Below are 21,136 nucleotides of genomic sequence, written 5' to 3'. Positions count from 1 at the left end.
GCGACACTAATTGCTTACGATTTCTTGATCTATATTATCTTTTGTCCGAGAAATTTTCCCGCTGGATCTCCAGTCTAAATAATCGGTAACGATTTTATCAATTGGGTATAATTTCAATAAGACAAAATACGAAAACTTATCTTTGTTTAAGATAAGTTTTCTTTGCGATTGAATACCTTAGCTGAAATTCAACTTCCTGAGGAAGTGTTTTATGCTGCAAAATAATTGAAATTGCACGCAGTTTAAACTCTGTTTTGTGACTCTTTTCAGTTTAAATTTTCATTTTTACAAAAAGGAGTAATCAAGATTGCTCCAAAAAATTGCTTCAGTTTGGTTTTGCACAACTGATACTGAAGCTGAAGACGTATGCTGGAAAATTCTGCTATACACACAATCTCGCCCGAGCCTGCTTGTTCTCACGTCAAATTTGTTGTTTTTGCCTAAACACGACTGATTACTTGCGGAAAAACATGACCAGACATTAGCAATATGAAGATGGTACTAATCATAACAATTACAATAAAAAGTTTTAAAGAGCAGTTAAGGATTGTCACAACTAACAGGGAGAGGAGGCATTTCCATGAACAGATTTGTTTCAGTTTCTTCGAGTTTCAGTCAATTACTTTGTCTAACATCCAGTTTTTAGAACAGAAATGAAGAAGTTATAGAATTAAAGAAATTTTCACCTGTTAAGAGATTTCTATGAACAATTAATAGCGGGCCAGCTGAAGGGTGAAAATGGGTTAATCTTAGCCTGTTCTTGGCAAACTCATCTTATTTGAATTCTCAGCTGGCAAACTATCACGAGCTCTTGTCATATTCTGTATGAAACATTGATTAACCATCGAATTTTCGACATTTTTCAAATGTTATAATCAAAAACACATATATTAAAGTATTTAGAGCAGTTTACTTGACACAGATTACTTCATTAGCTAATTATTTAAATGAATATCAATTTATAACGAGCACATGCGTTTAAAATTAATGATTTTACGACTAATTTCATTATATCAACATAAAGGCGGAGATTCTGATTTTCAGCATGGAATGTTTTCCCGTGCCACTAATTCATCACATTATTCACGAAAGTTAAAGTGATACGTTTAGCCAGAACATAAGCAACACCAAATTCGATGCCGATGAAGCACTAGCTTTAGGCAGTGGCTTTTATGGTTTTGTAACAATGGGGGGGGGGATTGGTTCAGCAGTTTTTAAAAATCGTAAACTATTAAACCGATAATGAAAATCATACAGGAAAAATTAGGAGATCAGTGTATTCATGTTCATTTACATGCCGGTAATTTAATTTTTCGAAATGGTTCCAATAGAAAAACTAAAAAGAGCTTCAGCTTTCAATCTCAATTTGTTGTGACGCACATAACTCCTCCGCATCAGACTGCTTAACTGTTGTGTTCCTCGAGTACTTGACCTCTGTTAGGGTTCTCGTGTTCAGTTGAGAGAAGTAAGCGATTGCGATTGTGGTCGCAATCAGAGGTAGAGATAGAACCCATCCGACCCAGGGGATCTCTTCGCCCCAGCTGGCAGACATGAATCGGTCGTCACGGACTTGGGAAGTTACAAAGGATAGACCAAGGACTAGTAGGACGGCTGTAATCAACAGAAATTAAAACAATTGAACATTTAATAAAAAATCAACTACAGGACATTTTCTAGCACACTATTTTTTGAAGCAAGATTGTTCACCTCTCGACGCAATTAGATATTTGAAATGAATTTTCTATTGCGGGTAAGCAATCACTTACCTAGTCAAGACCAGATAGTTATCTTGCAAGATTCTTGCCGAAATTGTTTATGTTGCATTATTTAGCAAGACCATGGCTATTTTGCAAAACGAATGGTTATCTTGCAAGGTTCTCGCAAGTTTGTTGCGGTCGTGCCTTGTTCTCATTTTTTGATATAGACGCACTGTCTTTAATATGGCGCAGAGATTTCCGGAGACAGTGAAACTTTACCCTTCATACTTCATACCTCCCCAATTAATAACGAGGACACATTTGAGATAATTAACGATAATGAAAGCTGAACTAAAAGTTTTTGAGAATACTTAATTTAAAGATCCAATAATTGGATTTAGTTGAAAGAAACGACAGCTGCTCATCCTAAGCCATCATCTTGTTGATTAGAATATGGATTTCCACAAATCAGTTTCAGCCAGTCATTACACAGCAAAAATGGCGAAAAAGAGCGCCAGATGTGCGTAGCTGGATCCTAAGAGAAGTGGGATCTATTCTGCTTCGCCCCCCCCCCCCCCCCAGTGTTTTTTTTAATCACGGGTCGCGGTGTCACCGCCATTGAACGCAAAATTATTTAAGATAAGCGGTGAATGCGGGAAATTTTGTAAGATAAGCGGTGAATAAGGTGAAATTACATAAATCAAGCGGTGAATGCGGTGAAAAAAACTTTATCGCCTGGTAGCGGTGAAATTACATAATTTCACCGCTGATTTTAGCGGTGAATCAACACAAATTCAGCGCTCTGAAAAATGGTGTCCAAGTTATGTGAGATAAGCGGTGATTGCAATGAAATTACATAAATTCACCGCTTAACTTTGTGGTGAACTTATATAAATTCACCCCTCAGAAAAAAGTGTTGAAATTGTGTGAGATCAGCAGTGAATGCGGTGAAAATATTGGGGAGTAAGGGAGGAATTAATAGATTTAAGCCCCTCCCCTAATATTACCCCTTAATCTTACATCATTTTGACACTTTTTTCTAAGCGGTTAATTTATGTACTTTCACCACTAATGTAAGCGGTGAACTTACAAAAAGTCACCACATTTCACCGCTAAAATAAAAATATGTATTTTCACCGCTAAAACCCGCAAATCTTACAAAAATTCAGCACTCATGTTTTACAGAAAGTAGAGTAAATTTGATTTATAGTCAAAACAAAAACTTTTAAAGTTAGTGACGGATGGCGCAGTGGAAGAAGAAGTGCATGACATTCAGGATGTGAGAGGTTCAAATCCTTGTAATGGCGGTGAAATGTGGTGACTTTTTGTAAGTTCACCGCTTAATATTGCGGTGAAATTACATAATTTCACTGCATTTCACCGCAAAATTATGTGCGAAATTTGCGGTGAAAAACAACTTTTCACAGCTTATCCTAAATATTTTTCCAATTTTTCCTCGACCCGGGATGAACCCAGTTACAAATTATGTGTTGTTATATAGCACAGTACTATGAAAAATATAGCACCTGTGTCTGGGAACGTAAAACATATAAGAAGAAAAACAGAACACATCTCATAAAACGTATATTCCCACTTAGCTGGGGGGGGGGGCAGAATAGTTCCGAGAAGTGTTAGACGGCTATTACCATTATTGAGAATTAAATTCAAGCAAGCATTTGGGATTTTTAAATCAATTCTTGTAGCTATTATAAATTCTGCAAAACTAATTCCATTCTGTTGCTGACTTGCCACTAAGATTTGCCACTCTGCTTATAACAAATGCGGAAAATGAGTCAAAGGCCTTCGGGATCTAATAGCATTGCACATTTCTTTCTTTGTTTTTGATTTTTACAAGAAAATGTGTTAGTAATTGTTTTTTTGATTTTAATTGTCCGGGCCGAGATGTCAACGCTAAAAAACGCAAGATTATGTAAAATTTGCCTTATATGTGTTGAATTTACGTAATATCAACGCTTGAGCAAGATTTTTCATAAATTCAACGCATTCAGCGCCAATCTTACATATTTTGCGTTGAATTTAGAGTAGATGTTACATTTTTTGCGTTGAATATAGCGTAGATCTTATAAAAACTCAATGCATTCAGCGCCAATAATACAAATTTTGCTTTGAATTTAGCGTAGCTCTTAAATATACTGCGTTGATTTTGCTGTGATCTTACATATTTATCGTTGAAATTAGCGTAGATCTTACATGAATTCAACGCATTCAACGCAAATCTTACGTAATTTGCGTTGAATTTAGCGTAGATATTATATTCTGGCGTCGAATTTAGTGTAGATCTTTCACATTTTTCGTTGAATTTAGCGTAGATCTTACATGAATTCAATGCATTCAACGCAAATCTTACATATTTTGCGTTGAATTTAGCGTAGAACTCACATATTTATCGTTGAATTTAGCATATATCTTACATGAATTCAACGCATTTAACGCAAAGTTTGCATATTTTGCGTTGAATTTAGCGTAGATCTTACATGAATTCAACGCATTCAAAGCAAATCTTGCATATTTTGCGTTGAATTTCGCGTAGATCTTTTACATTTGACGTTGAATTTAGCCTAGAACTTACATATTTCTCTTGGAATTTACCGTAGATCTTACATAAATTCAACGCATTCAACGCAAACCTTACATGTTTTGTGTTGAAATTAGCGTAGATCTTACACGAATACAACGTATATTCAACGCAAAGCTTACATATTTTGTGTTGAATTTAGCGTAGATCTTATAAATTTGGCGTTCAATTTAGCGTAGATCTTACATATTTCTCAATGAATTTAGCGTAGATCTTACATATATTCATCCCATTCACCGCCAATCTTACATATTTTGCGTTGAATTTTATGGGATTTCACGTGGAGGATGTGCATTGGCTGGGGTACATGGGGGTACGTGGGGGTACGTGGGGGTACGTGTTTGCGGGTTGCGAGGGGTACTTGGGGGACGGGGGATACGTGGGGATGGTGAGTGGTCCGTGGTGGGGAGGGGGGTACGTGGGGGGGAGTGGTCCGTGGGGGGGGGGGGGGGTGGGAGTACGTGGGGGGTACCTGGGGGCGGGTTAAATTTGGGTGGGGGTTGGTAGTGCGTTGGGTGGTGTACATGGGCGACACGTGGGGGGGGGGAGGAGGCGTAGATGTTTTAGTTGGGCGGCGGTTAGTGTGTGTGTGTGTGTGGGGGGGGGGGGTACGTTTGAGGGGAATATGTGGCAGTAGGAACGAGTGGGGGATATAATGGATATATTCAACGCAAAATTATGAAAATTGCGGTGAATTTTCCGAATTGTCAACGCGAGTTACCGCTGATATTACCTAAATTTGGCAAAATTCATCGGCAAGGGTGTTCTTTTACCAAATTAGGTGGGTCACGTGATGCTTGACCTAAAAGCTGAAGTCATTTTGACTTAGATCTCTAGAAAGACTGTTACATTCATCAAATCGAGGTTAATTGAGATGAAATCATTACAATTCAAGGTAAGAAAATGTCATTTAGAAAAAGATTTTGGCCTATTTTTGTTTTTTCATTTCTGGCGACAGTATTCTTCTGTCTGCCACACTTTCTCTTGCACGCATAAAATCCACATTTCCTCAAGTTATACCTAGTTTTCAAGATTAGGGGATGTTTTGTCTCTGTGTATATAAGTTCCTCTATAAAACTGTTCTTCGAACATGAATAAACAAATTTCCAGAGTCTAAATATCATGATAACGAAATATGCTACCTCTTATGCAACATCCTCTTTTAGCCAAATTTTTTGCTCACTTTGTGAACCTATATACTTAGTTTTATTAGTACATAATATTAGCACTAGCATTTTTTAGATTACTAATCATGAAGCGATATTGAAATTCAAACTCAATCTACCCGGCTACCATTAAAGCAGCATTGTGAAGTATGAAAGACTTGAACTATTCATTACTAAATTGCGTCAGATTCCTGCCAGTGATTTGCGAAGCAACCATTTGTCGATAGAGAAATTTCAACAAAACATCTCTATGGTAAACAAATTTCCTATGATATCAGATTTACGGTCAAATATGGCGTTAAGGCGAACTTTTCACAATATTTCGACATCCGTCCTTTAATAGAAACAATCGCAGATGAATCTTTGACAGATAAAACCACCTGACTAGCAGGATAAAAGGAGCTTCCAAAAAAGACGCAAATTAGTTGAAACTCGTTAACTTGGTCCTATCAAACTAGCATACGTGCGTATAGAAGCTCAATTCTTGAGGCTTAAATAACTTGTGTCTTCTTTCCGTAAGTCCTGTTAACGATTGCACAGTTTCATTAAAGTCGCAAAAAAATTAACTTTAGAATTCTCAAAAGCTTTAAAGAGGGTTAGTTCTTCTCACTGTCTTCAAGGAAGTCGAGCATAGTTTCACTAATTGTGTTATTGAACAATAATTGAGTGGTTAGTGTGCGATTGAAACAAAGTTACATTCTCTTTCCTCAAAGAATTCCCCGAAAATATTACAACATTGAAGAGAGCAGTTATTCATCGTAAATTTTAGCTAAGACAGTTACCTAAAACTGACAAGAATTATTTTTCTATTTCGATTTATAACTTAGCAAAACTCAAACAAAAAATTGATTATTATAACCTGAACCTTTCCGTATTCTCAGCGAAACAAGTTGTTGAGCAGCAAAGCTGAGTGACTAGTGAAAGAAACTAAGTGGATATCAAGTAATGTAACGGTAATCTACAGGGTAGCGAATAATAGAGTTAACAGAAGTTAGCTACAAAACGTAACATCTGGAACCTGGAAAGATTTGAAATCACTGAATTAAACGGGGCGATGTACAGCTCTCCATGTCATTGATAGGAAAGCAGCAGTTACATATGGTCCACCGACCGGAAATGTGGGAGGCAAACAGCTGTACAACTTGATTAAAAGAGGGCCAAAATCACCAACTAACAAAATTTAGTGGAAGAAACATGAAAAAGTAGCATGGCAAATGGAAAAGTCTGAAACAAAAAATCTGGAGCGCTTAAAATCTGATTAAAAGGCGTACGCACATAAAAATAAGAGCAACGAGGCATTTCAAGCGTATTTAACAAAATCTATACAGTTTTAATACGGTAATGGCCATCGCGAATCAAATACGACAAGAAGCATCAAGATATAGAGTGAGAAGTTAATACTAAAGAAAACCTTGGATACAAAAAAAGTTGAAGATTCACACCGACCAAATAACTAAAAGGTCTCTACCAACGGATTGTTCACCTCGTAAAGGAAGAAATTGCTAAGCCTAAACAAGACCAAAACAAGCTAGCATTCTTTCTACCAAAATTAGTAAGAGAACAACTGAAGCAAGCGAGGCACACCAAATCAGGTATGGACAAACATTGTCCTGCATATATAAGCAAAGGCAGGAAACCCGAAATCAATACGACGCAATTTGAGCAGAGAACAAAATCGAGCGTGACAAAAGGGACAAAATGCGTAGTTCAGTTGTGTAAACGATTCAAAGAAGAAGGACAATAAGCAGTCAGGATACGGCAAATGTTTCGGAAACATTTTCAACGAAAAAAAAAACGTGAAAAACGGAAGTAAATATCGAATTAAAAACAAAATTCAAGGATTCAGAACGGTCTGAACGAAAAAACGAGCAAAAATTGCAAAAAAGGTAGACCGAAGCACAAAATCAAGTATTGGAACAAGAACGTTTAGATAAAGCGCAGAGTGAAATGAATGAACGGTAATAGTAAGCGATGATAATCATTTTCAGTCATCTCACTCGCGGGAGAAGTCAATTTTCAACTGATATCCAAAGAAGAGAAGTGCCTCAAATCAGGCAACTGGAATCTACAACGTTCTAAGCAAGATCAATCAACAGCCGGGTTTGAAGCCATCCCTGGCCTGAACAAGCAACGTCTGTTCTCACGATAAGGAAAATCATGGATCATTCATCCAGCGCTGAAAACAGGGACGCTTCCTCCAGAGCTGGTTTACGATGCATTGGTGGATTTTCAGGAAGCTGTATTTTACCCCGTTGAGTTTGAACAACTTCAACGGGAATCCTCTTGATTGGCCGAATTGGCTTAGTATGTTCATTGCTACTGCAGATCAACAATCAATACCAAACTCGGTGACAATGCGTTATCTGAAAAACTTGCTGACAATCAAAGCAAGGTCAACAAAATTTTAAATGTGGTATTCTGCACAGTTCTTTGGTGCTGACTGGAACATTCTGAAGGCGAGATTTTGGAAGGTCTTGTGTGATCATTGACGAGGAACTGGACAGACACTTCAAGGCAAGTCAAAGGAAGTCTCACGAATGATCATAGCTTGATCTTTTTTCAGTCTTTGCTTTCAGAAGCGTGATGTTTCTCAAAGCCTATGCAGAAAATGTTGATCCACAGTCAAGCTATAAACTTCCTCAAGATCACAAAGAAAAGTGGTGGTTCTATGTTTAGGATAAAGATGATAGATGGCATGATCTGATAATAATTGGAAACTGGCTATCTAGAATAGCATTCGTGCTTGAAGGGTTATAAGGTTTCAAGGAAGTGGGAAAAGAGGACCCGAAGAGACAAACACATATAATCCTCATTGTGAAAACGTCGGATATTACGGAAGCAACGCAAACGCAAAACTTTCGCTGTTAGCTAGCTAATGACACTCATAAAATTGGCAACAGTGTATTTGTCTGGAACATGAGAAAGAATAATCGGTATGCAGCAGTGTAGAATTAACGATTGTATTACTGATGAATATGGTAGCTACATGCAATTGATGATTGTTAAGTTAACGCATGGAGTACAGATGGATTTACCAAAAACACACACCACCGACCGCCACTCTCAGAGAAAAAAATGCAAGAGGGCAATCAAAACATGCATAAAGTGTAAGTTTAACTCTAACGCTTTCTTCGGTAGTGGGTCAACGGTTTCTTTCACAGCTCAAAATTTGCGAGCAAAATTACGAGCCCAGCGCACCGACATTACGTTCAACATAACTAGCATACACGAAACGAATGATTTGAAGGCAGAAAACGTTCCTTTCAAAATAAAAAGGCTACATTAAATCAAAGATTCTGCACTCGTTAGTCGCTTTGGGAATTACAAAAAACAACTACAACTAGCTGAACTAAAGCTCAATCGCTTGGGCGTTCTATCCAATAATAACTTCGCTTCAACTTGATGGAAGTTGCTATGCGCAGAGATTCAAGATTAGAATGCAATTCAATGTTTTGAACTCAATGTACATCAAGATTGGAATGCAAAGTGATTCTTTCGCCGTTCTAGCGCAACTAGGATGACTAGTGAGTAGACCGGACAAATGATGGTAAGAAGGAAAGAAAAGCTTTGCAATTTCGCCTTCACAGTTTTTGGAAGTGGCTGAGTAAACATATCAATGTTCTCAGTCAGCCAAAAAAAGAAAGACAAAAAGGCACAAAAGACACTAAAATACGACAAGATTTACAGACGAACAGTATGACAAAGGGCTTTGGAGTGAACGAGAGCCAAACCGCCGGCAGAACCTCAGCTCAATTTTGAGTCAGCGTTTTTATTTGAGCGAAAAATCCAACAGGATACAAACTAGAAGTGTGTGCTAATAATTTATTGAAGGAGTTGATAAAAAACGATTCATAAAGATAATTGGCAACGCAAAGTAAAAAGCACATTTAGGAAACAATGGTATTTAAGACATCACTTAATGCTAAACCCGAAGAAGCCTGGCAAAGAGGGCCGTGCCTGCATTGCCGCATCAAAGTACAAATTTTTCTTAAAAGAAGAGCCTCTAAGCGACGTGATTTGTTTCATGAGTTGATTGGAACAAAAAACTAACAAGTCTTGAATAACTTTAACAGCCCGCTCCTGCACTACCAAATAGACTTAGTAAATGTCCAAGCCTCGCTTCTGAATTGGACAAAAAAATTATCTCAAACAACAGAACTGCAGTCATAAAGGACTCTAGAGTACAAAAAAGGTTACAAGCGATCAATGCGAAATAAGATTGCTGTTGTGTGAACCAGAGCAAAACCTCCAGAAAATATGCAACTCAGCTTTTGTCCAGCCTTATTCATTTGAGTGAAGATAAAAACTCAACCCAAACTGGCAGATTTTGTACCAATAGTGAATAGATAGAGAAGTTAAAATCCAAATCACAAAGATACTGCACGAATCCAAAGTGAAAAGGCACGTTTGTTTGATAAATAAAGGTATTTAGCCCAACATGCACTGGTAAACCCGAGGAAGCCTTGGAAAATAAGACGTGTTTGCAGTGCAGCATCAAAATATGATGAACTAAGCATACCGAAAAGCTAAAAAGCGGAACTGATCGACTACATGAGTTGATTGGAAAAAAATATAGAAAACTCTAAGGACCAATAGACCTAACAGCCAAAACCGAATCAATCATTCTGCATGCAAAAGTTTCCAAGTTCGATATGGGGTTGAGGTCAAGCCAACAAGGTGGGCTCCTCCATGTTTGGACTACAATGTCTTTTACTGAAAATGATCTTCAAATGTGCTTTGGTACAAATAAAAAAAGTTGATACACGCATAGCTCAAAGGAAGATTTTTTCACCAGTTTCTTCTCTATTGAACCAAACCAGATTGGCTTGTTTGCTCCGTTCAGTGATTTTAGACAACTTTTGATAAGCATACGGACTTAGACTGGAGAACATTCGGACGAAGAATTTGAGAGATTCAGTCGCAGATGAATCTTTGACAGATAAAACCACCTGAATAGCAGCATAAAAGGAACAAATCCTAAAAAAGCACAAATCGGTTAAAACTCGTTAACTTGGTTCTATCAAACTAGCATACGTGCGTATGGAAGTTCACTTCTTTAGGGGTAAATAACTTGTGTTTTCTTTCCATAAGTGATATTAGCGATTGTACAGTTTGATTAAAGTCGAAAAAAAATTAAATTTTAGTTTTCTCAAAACTTTTTTGTGACAAACAAAATTCCCTAAAAAAGAAGCTTTAAAGAGAGTTAGTTCTTCTCACTGTCTTCAAGGAAGTCGAGCATTGTTTCACTGAATGTTTTATTGAACAATTCAGTGGACAATGTGCGATTGCAACAAATTTACATTCTGTTTCCTCAAAATATTACAACATTGAAGAGAGAAGATAATCATCGTAAACTTTAGCTCAGACAGTTAAAGCTGACAAGAAGCATTTTCCTATTTCGATCTATAACTTCAGAAATATATTCCCCTTAAATTACTGAATATCAAGTAATGTAACGGGAATCTACAGGATAACGAATAATAGAGTTCAAAGAAGTTAGCTACAAAGCGTAAAATCTGGACAGATTTGAAAGCATTGAAAGAAACGGGGCGATGTACAGCTCTCCTTTCCTTGATAAAAGAGCAGCCGTTACATTTGGTCCACCGACGGGAAATGTGGGTGGCAAACAGTTGTACAACTTGATTAAAAGAGGGCTAAAAGCACCAACTAAAAAAACTTAGTGGAGGAAACATAGAAAAGTAGCATGGCGAATCGAAAAGTTCGAAACAAAAAAAACTAGAGCTCTTAAAAACTGATTAAAAGACGTAAGCAAATCAAAATAAGAGCAACGAGGCAATTCAAGCGTATTTAACAAAGTCAATAAATTTTTAATACGGTATCGGCCATCACGATTCGAATCCAACAAAAAGCATCAGTACATAGAGGGAGAAGTCAATACTAAAAAACCTTGGATACAATGAAATTAAAGATTCAGAACGACCCAATAACTAAAAAGGTCTCTGCCAACGGATTGTTCACCTCGTAAAGGAAGAAATTGCTCAGCCTAAACAAGACCTAAACAAGCTAGCACTCTTTCCTCCAGAAAAAATAGCAGAACAAATGAAGCAAGCGAGGCACACAAAGCAGGTTTGGACAAACATTGGCTTGCATATATAAGCAAAGGCAGGAAACCAGAAATCAAAACGACGCAATTTGAGCAGAGAACGAAATCGAGCGTGACAAAAGGGACACAATGCGTAGTTCAGTTGTGTAAACGATTCAAAAAAGAGCGACAACAAGCGGTCAGGATAGGAAAAGGTTTACGAAACATTTTCAACGAAACAAAAACGTGAAAAACGGAAAATAAATATCGAGTTAAAAACAAGGTTCAATAACTCAGAACGGTTTTAACGAAAAACGAGCAACAATTGCAGATTAAGTATATTGAGGCAAAAAATCAACTATTTGAACAAGAACGTTGAGATAAAACGCAGAGTGGAATGAATGAACGGCAAGAGATATCAATTATAATCATTTCCATTTCCGGGAGAAGTCAATTTTCAACTGAAATGCAAACAAGAGAAGATCAGGCAAGTGGAACCAACAACGTTCTAAGCCAGATCGATCAACAGCTGGCTTTGAAGCTATCCCTAGCTTGAACAAGCAAGTTCTGTTCTGACGATGAGGAAAATCATGGATCGTTCATCAAGCGCTGAACACAGGACGCTTCCTCCAGAGCCGGTTCACGATGCATCGTCGGATTTTCAGGAAGCGGTAACTTACCCCGTTGATTTTAGGCAACTTCAATGGGAATCTTCTTGATTTACCGTATTGGTCTAGTATGTTTATTGCTACTGCAGGTCAACAATCAATACCAGACTCGGAGGAAACGCATTATCTGAAAACTTTGCTGACAATGAAAGCAATGTCAACAAAGATTTGAATGCGGTTCAGTTCTTTGGTACTAACTGTAGCATTCTGGAGACGAAATTTTGGATGGTCTTGTGTGATCATTGACGCGGAACTGGACAGACACTGCAAGGCAAGTCAAAGGAATCCTCACGAATGATCATAACTTGATCCTTTTTTTCAGTCTTTGTTTTTAGAAACAGGATCTTTCTCAAAGACTACGCAGAAAATGTTGATCCGCAGTCAAGATATAAAGTAGCTCAAGTTCGCAAGTAAAAGTGGTGGTTCTGTGTTCGGGATAAAGGTGACGACTGGCATGATTTGATTATATTTAGAAACTGGCTATCTAGAATAGCATTCGTGCTTGAAAGGTTTTAAGCTTTCAAGGAAGTTAGAAAAGAGGACCCGAAGAGACAAAAACATATAATCTTCATTGTGAAAAATCGTATATTAAAAAAGCAACGCAAACGCAAAATGTCGACTGTCCTCTAGCTAATGGCACTCACAAATTTAGCAACAGTGCATATGTCCGGAACATGAGCAAGAATAATCAGTATGCAGCAGTTTGGAAGTAACGATTGTATTACGGATGTATGTGGTAACTACATGCAATTGGTGATTGTTAAGTCAACGCATTGAGTACAAATGGATTTAGCAAGATGCACACACAACCCATCGCTACTCTCAGAGCAAAAAATGCACGAGGGCAACCAAAGCAAAACATACAAAAAGCGTAAGTTTAACTCTAACGCTTTCTTCGGTAGTGGGTCTACGGTTTCTTTCATAGCTTAAAGTATGCGAGCTAAATTACGAGACCAGCGAACCGACATTACGCTCAACTTAAATTGCATACACGAAACGAATGATCTGAAGGCAGAAAATATTCCTTTCAAAATGTAAGGGCTACATTAAGTCAAAGATTCCGCACTCATTAGTCTCTTTGGGAGTTACAAAAAACAACTACAACGATATGAAGCAAAGCTCAATCAACAGGGCGTTCTATCCAATAATAGCTTGGCTTCAACTTGATGGAAGTGGCTAGGCGTCGAATGGACAACAGGATGGGAATACAAAGTGATTCTTTCGCCGTTCTAGCGCAGCTAGGATGACTAGTGAGTGGACCGGACAAATGATGGTACGAAGGAAAGAAAAGCTTTGCAGTTTCGCCTTCACAGTAAATTTGGAAGTGGCTGAGTAAACAAATCAATGTTCTCAGTCAGCCAAAAAAAGAAAGACAAAAAGGCACAAAAGACACTAAAAAACGACAAGAACTACAGACGATCAGTATGACAAAGGGCTTTGGAGTGAACGAGAGCCAAACCGCCGGCAGAACCTCAGCTCAATTCTGAGTGGGCTTTTTTATTCGAGCGAATTGTCCAACAGGACACAAATTCGAAGTATGTACTAATAATTTTTTGATGGAGTTGCTGAGAAACGATTCATGAAGATAATTGGCAAGGCAAAGTTAAAAGCACATTTGGGAAACAATAGTTTATAGGACATCATGCAATGCTAAACCCAAGGAAGCCTGGCAAGGAGGCACGTGCCTGCATTGCCGCATCAAAATACAAAATTTTCATGAAAGACGAGCTTCTAAGCGACGCGATTTGTTTCATGAGTTGATTGGGACAAAAAACTAACATTTCTTGAATAACCTTAACAGCCCGCTCCTGCACTACCAAATAGACGTAGTAAATGTTCAAGCCTCGCTTCTGAATTGGACAAAAAAATTATGTCAAACAACGGAACTGCAGTCACAAAGAACGCTAGAATACAAAAACAGTTACAAGCAATCAATGCAAAATAAGATTGCTGTTGTGTGAACCAGAGCAAAACCTCCAGAAAATATGCAACACAGCTTTTGTCCAGCCTTACTCATTTGAGTGAAGATGTAAAATGAACCCAAACTTGCAGATTTTGTAACAACAGTCGAAAGATAGAGTTGTTCAAAAAAAATCACAAAGATACTGCACGAATCCAAAGTGAAAAGGCACGTTTGATAAAGAAAGGTATTTAGCCCAACATGCACTGGTAAACCCGAGGAAGCCTTGGAAAGTAAGACGTGTTTGCAGTGCATCATCAAAAGATGAAGAACTATGCATAATGCAAAGCCTCTAAGCGGAATTGATAGACTACATGGGTTGATTGGAACAATATATAGATAACGCTAAGGACCATTACCCCAACAGCCAAAGTTGGATCAATCTTTTTGCAAGCACAAGCTTCCGAGTACGACAGAAATTGCTTGAGGTTTCTGTAGAGTCCATGAACTGGGATCGAGGTCAAGCCAACAAGGAGGGCTCCTCAATGCTTGGACTACAATGTCTTTTGATGAAAATGGTCTTCAAATGTGCTTCGATAAAAAAATAAAAAAAGTTGAAACACGCATAGCTCAAAGGAAGATTTTGTCACCAGTTTCTTTTTTATTTAACCAGATTGGCTTGTTTGATCCGTTCAGTGTTTTTAGACAATTTTTGATATGCATCCGGACTTAGACGAGAACATTCGGACAAAGAATTTGAGAGAACAACTTCGAAAGATTTGGGGCAAAACCAAACATTATGGGTTTATTGACGCATCTGAAGACACGATGAATGCGATGGCCTATTTATGTTCCCAACAGAAGGCGTACTCAAATGAACTAGCTTTTTTATTGCAACTTGAAGAGTGGCACCAAAAATCATCTTTGAAATCCAAGATTAGAATAGAATTTCAATTCTCCCCGGGGGAGTTTGAGAAAGGTTGGTCAGAGGTTTCAAGAAGCTAAAGTATGCTGTATTTGGGAAACGATCGGTGTCAAAGAATCTTCTTTCAACTACAATATGCATTGTTGAGCAGTCACATGCAATCGTTGACTGAAGTCAATTCTGACTTTATTGACTTAGAAGCATTGAGTTCCAATCACATCTTGCTTGCCAAGAAAAAAAAATGTCTGTCCTATCTAACTCTAACATGCGCTGCAGAACGTGTCGATAATTAAAAACTTTTTTGACAAGCTCAAGCATACAAGCTTAAGGTGATCTTGTTTTGGAAAGATTTCGTTAATGGTTGATGAAAGCAGCAACAACATGGTTGATGAAAGCAGCATCAAGATATGATTTTATGATTTGAGTTGATTTACGAAGTTAAGGACGAGCTTGCCAAATGAACATACAAATCTCTCAAAACCAAATCAAACATAAGATTTGGGATTGCATTACAAATGAGATACATCCTATCGAAGCCAAACTGTTTTCTTCTCTTGGTGTACTTATATAGTTAGTAACATTCATCTCATACTGTTGTTGATTTAAAAAATCCACTTTATTTTCGCATCCATTCTTATATGTAGCCAATCAAAGATGCAGTTTTGACACGTAAGATCACATGACTAGCAGCATAACAGGAGCTTGATATATTATTTTATATCACTTGAAACTCGTTAACTTGGTCGTATTAAACAAAGATGAGTGCTTTGTGAAGCAAAATTCTTGAGCCGTAACTAACATGTCACCCTTTATCGTTTCCGTAAGTCATATTAAAGGTTGCACAGCTCCTTTTAAAACGGGTCAACCTTTTTTTAAAATATTCTTTTTGCAGAAGAAAGTTACTGAGTAAGAGAAGCCTTTTACAGAGTCAGTTTGTTTTAACTGGTTCTATTGAAGCACAAAATAGTTCCATCAAATTTGCTAGTGGACAATTGAGAGTGCGAAAAACAGCACAATGTGCAATTGAAACAGAATTAGATTCGGTTTAATCCAAAATGTATCCGAATTTTAAAACATCGGAGATAAAAATTAGATGCACAAAGCAGTAACTAGGTGAATTAGCTAGAGCTTGACGAAGGGAACTGCGCCTTTTCGAATTATAACCTGAATTATTAACAAAACTTAAAAAGTTGATTGTTTTAGCTTGGAACCATTTCGGTAATCTCAGCGAAACAAATTGCTGAACTGCAATGCTATTGAGTAATTTCTAATGAACTGCAGTTGAACAGCAATTGCCAATGAGTAATTAAATAATTAGTTAATTGAATATCAAGCGGTTGAACGTTAAACAAAATTATAGAGGATAATGCAGCTGAAAAAATTTAACTAAAAAGAAGTAACATCTGGGCAGATTTGAAACCACTGAAACGAACCGGGCTGTGTAAATCATTTCTTGTCATTGCTAGGAGAGCAGCCGTTACAGGAGATTTTAGTTTTGAGGAAGCATCGGTTCGTTTTCGGAGAGTTCCAGCTGTAACTATTTGGCCATAAATTTGACAATGATTCAAACTATGGTATCACAATGCGAATCGATTCGCGATGCTTTCCAAATTGAACAATGCCCAGGCCGAGGTGTCGACGCTAAAAACCGCAGATTTATGTAAGATTGGCGTTGAATGCGTTGAATTTACGTAAGATCTATGCTAAATTCAACGGAAAAAATGTAAGATCTACTCTAAATTCAACGCAAAATATGTAAGATCTACGCTTAATTCAAACCAAAATATGTATGATTGGCGTTGAACGCGTTGAATTTATGGAAGATCTACGGCCAAGCGTTGATCTTACTTAAATTCAACGCATTCAAGGCCAATCTTGCATAATTCCTCGTTTTTTAGCGTTGACACATCGGCCCGGGCAGTTAAAACAATAAAAATTATTTACGGATTGTTTGTAAAAATCAAAAACATCTTTTGCGTTGAATTTAGCGTAGATCTTACATATTTTGCGTTGAATATAGCGCTTACATTACATGATTTTGTTTTTTGAAATTTCGTGAGAGGGTACGTGGGGGAGGGGTAAGTGGGGGCCGGATTAGTACGTGTGGGGGGCGTAGTTTGGGGGCGGGGTACGTGTGTGGGTGGGCAGTTTACGAGGGGAGTGGGGGTGTGCATTGGGTGGTGTGCGTTGTCTACATGGGGGGGGGTGTGCGTTGAGTGGTGTACAGTGGGGGTGGGGGTACGTGTGTGGGGAGGGGTAAATTGGTTGGTGTACATGGGGAGGGGGGGAAGGGGGGTGTACTTGGGGGGGGGGGCTATGTGGGAGGGGGAAGTTGGATGACGAAATGAGGTAGGCAGGGATAATTTTTTGCGATTGTTTCAAAAAAAAAATCAGAAAACGGTGGCGTGCAAAAGGAACAGGAAAGAGTTGAGAAGAGAGAAAAGTAGAGCAAAAATTGAACAAATATCGAATAAGATGTAAGCTGAATTCAATGCAAAATTATTTATGGCCAACGCTAATTTCAATGCAAAATTATGTAAGATCTACGCTTAGAAACGCCAAAATTATGTGGAACGTGATGCTACATTCCGACTTGTAGAGAGTGCGGTTCCTAAGAAAAGTAAAATTCTGTCGCACAGTGGTAAAAGAGGAGACAGCTAAGCATGAGGTCAGTGGTTGGAGTCCCATACCCAGAGTTCTATGCGTTTTTTGTAAACCCAACGCTAAAATCAACGAAAATATGTAATATCAACTTTAATTCAACGCAAATATTTAAGATCTGCGGTAAATTCAACGCAAAATATGGAGGATCTACGCTAAACTCAACACATTCAACGCAAAATTATGTAAGAAAATTGCGGTGATTTTTCCAACTTGTCAACGCTATTTTTCGCTGATCTTACATAAATTTGGCAAAGTTTCTCGGCCCGGGTGTGACCAGAAAATAGTTACAGAATTGATTGTTCTAATCAGTTAAAGAATGGCCTACGCAGTTATTGCAATTTCACCATAACCTGATTTATAACATCACCAGGCGGTTACAAAAATGATTGAAAACATTGAGCAATTGCTCTTTGCCTCGAGATTTGGAAATTTTTTTCAAATACGATACAAAAGTCATAATATATGAAATCACAAGAGACATTTTCACCTGTCAGTCCTGTTTGTTCATCACACGAGACAAAAATTGTGTAATTTTACGCGAGAGAGTTTTAGAGTGCGCTTTGTACTTACTATGTAATACAGAAGTGACTGCCAAGATTCTGGGAAGGAGAAGATTGTCGTGTTTCACAACAGATACCACCAGAGTGATAAGCAGGAACACACAAGTGATATGATCGCAGATTATGAAAAACCTGGCAGCTCTCAATTTGGACGTACCTGAAACAGAGCGAGAAATGAACGAAAGTAATTTTCGGGTTCCAGTATTTCTCGAAAAGATAGTAATTCCAGTGGAAAAACAAAAAAGCGCTTAAAACTCTATTTTCTGTGTTAAAAAATTGATTACAAAAAGTGTTCCTAAGCACTATTTTTCATGCTATAGAAAATTTGATAAAAAGAAAAAACGCCCTACACACTAAATAAAGTTAGGGTAAAAAACATCCTAACTCACCTTAACTGTTAAGGTACATTTATTACTTAACATTAAATTATGAATAATTAAAATTATAGGATTCCAGCGAAAAACAAAAATAAAACCTATAATTTATAAATTATAGGTTTTATTTTTCTTTTTCGCTGGAATCCTATAATTATAATTACTCATAATTTAATGTTAAGTAATAATTTTTGCCCTTTAAAATTGCATTAATTTTACAAAAAAACAAAATTATAAATCTTTTATTTTTCAAAAAATTTTAAAATTTTTTATAAGACTTCATAATTATTCGCCCAAAAATCATAATTATTCAATTTTACCACAAAATTCTGTATCATCTTCTTTTATTCATCTCTTAAAAAATGTATTTTTAAGAGTAAAGTAAGCTATTTATCAAAATTTAAAATTGAAATTTAAATTTATATATTTTTTGTTTAAAAACACCAAGAATAGCCTTAAACCATGTAACAGGATCACTGATCATGCTCGATCAGGCTGAGTTATTGTTTAAGCACGATTTAGCATGATTTTGCCTGATGTTGAGAAATTTTAATTTTTTTTCTATTTCGATAAATCATCGATATTTGTACCTTTGGTTTCTAAATATAACCTTAAACCTCAACATTTATTACTATTATTTGTGAGACTATCCTTTTGATTACGAAACGCACTGGCTCTTGGATGTCGTTTTTCAATGTGACCAGTAAGGCCACTTCTACTAAAAAATTATTAACAATAAGGACATCTAACTTCATCAGACATAAGACGTTCTTACCAGAAAAATTTATTCACATTAAAACAATCTAAGCAATCTATTTGTTTTTATGATTATTCTTACATTCATTGCATAATCTAAAAATTGTTGAGTTAACATCAAGTTTTTGTATAATGGACTGTACTTCACTTTCATCGTAAGTTGGGTTTAATATTGACCCTTCACATTTATCTTCAATACAAACATCGTTAATTCATTTACAATTACATTTACGCAATCAATTATCTTATTATTATGATGTTTTTTACAATAATTACATATTTGATAATAAACCAAACCTCTTGCATTAGGCTCAAAACATGAATAATCAATAGAATTGTTTCGAACATACATTGAATTGCTTTGCAGATCAATAAAAATGTTTGGAAAAGAACTGGAATTACTATTTCATGAATCCATACCTATCTAATTATAATCAGCCTAACTTTCAACTATTTTATTCACATGGTTTTCAATTTTTAATATTTCTTCTGATCTAGAATAACTCATTCTATTTATTTTAATATTTCTTTTGACCAATGGATTCTCATTTACTCCCGGGTTGCCGGTCATACAAAAATCCCGGTAATCATACAAGTTCATATATGATCCCCGGTAATCATACAAGGTCATATATGATTTGTATGATATCCTGGTAATGTGCAAAAAATCAAAAATTTTTTTCTTATTTTTTAATAGTCCAGCCTTTTTGTTTATACATGTATCTTTTATCAATAAAGTTTCATAATTATGTGGTGAGTGGTTTACTTTCAATCTGTGAAGCCGCTTCGTTGATCAGCTAAGGTGTTTGGGTAATAAGGTATGGATTCCTTTCACAGAATTTATCATTTTCTTGCTTTTGATTTTAGTCGTATTTTTTCTTCTAATTAAATCTTTATTTTTTTTGAATTAATTGACTATTTATACTTTCGGTCAGTGAAGCTGCTTCGTAGATGAAATCATTTTTAACTTTATTTTAGTCATTGCTTTTATTTTCGATGAGTGAACTTACTTCATAGATTAAATCATAGATTTCAATCAATGAAGTTGCTTAACTAATCGAGGACGGAGTCCGCTCGCAGATTAAATCCTTGTTCACATCACGATCTGATTTAACACCAAAACTTCTTATTCTACCATATATATCAAGAATAGCAGCTGTCGAATAAGTAATAATAGCAGCTTTCTTAATATTTGGAATATCTGGAGAGAGAACTGAGAACAAAGCTATAAAAGATGAAAAATTAAATACTAATTGACCAAAATTTTCTTACACATTAAGTACATTATTCTGATCTTCTAATTCACTAAATTTAAGACAAACATACTTAAACTTTAGATAATCACTGTAACCAATTATATCAAGCTGGAAAAAACTTCAGCATTCGATCTAGATATAATCTCAGTCTGAGTTGAAATTTGACGCAAAACAACTTTTTGCATATCTTTGTGTCGACGCGTTGCAAATTTTTGAGTGATCTTGTTATTTCATTCAACACTCATACCTTCTAAATTTAATATGTGTCTTTTAAAAGCATTATATTTTGCATTTCAATAGATCATTAATACTACCAAAATTACAACATATCGAATCATGTTCATCTTTACAAAACACTATGATATCACCTTTAAAAGTTGTAGTCTCTCGGTTTACAGTAAGAGATTGTGTAACATGGAAAGCGGCCTATTTTAAATATTCCGTATTAACGAACGTTTTGCTTGAAATAGATTCACCATCCGCAAAAGTACGTAAAATTGGCTTTCCAAATTGAAACTCTCTTAATTGTTT

General features: G+C 36.6%; 1 protein-coding gene across 3 annotated transcripts in view; it reads right to left on the bottom strand.

The window, feature by feature from the left end:
- Positions 1 to 831: 831 nt before the first annotated feature.
- Positions 832 to 21,136, bottom strand: part of LOC142343990 (uncharacterized) — a 21,093-nt gene continuing 788 nt past the window's right edge. For all 3 annotated transcript variants that reach the window (XM_075395416.1, XM_075395418.1, XM_075395417.1), the window contains 2 exons: positions 18,230 to 18,376; positions 832 to 1,611 (listed from right to left, as the gene is read on the bottom strand). In XM_075395416.1, the coding sequence (XP_075251531.1) occupies positions 1,349 to 1,611; positions 18,230 to 18,376 (410 nt within the window). In that variant the 3' untranslated portion in view covers positions 832 to 1,348. The remainder of the gene's footprint in view (positions 1,612 to 18,229; positions 18,377 to 21,136) is intronic.

This window comes from Convolutriloba macropyga, chromosome 8 (assembly GCF_964194025.1).
Source record: "Convolutriloba macropyga chromosome 8, txConMacr16.3, whole genome shotgun sequence".
NCBI classification, from domain to species: Eukaryota; Metazoa; Xenacoelomorpha; order Acoela; family Convolutidae; genus Convolutriloba; species Convolutriloba macropyga.
This window is presented reverse-complemented; position numbering and strand designations above follow the sequence as displayed.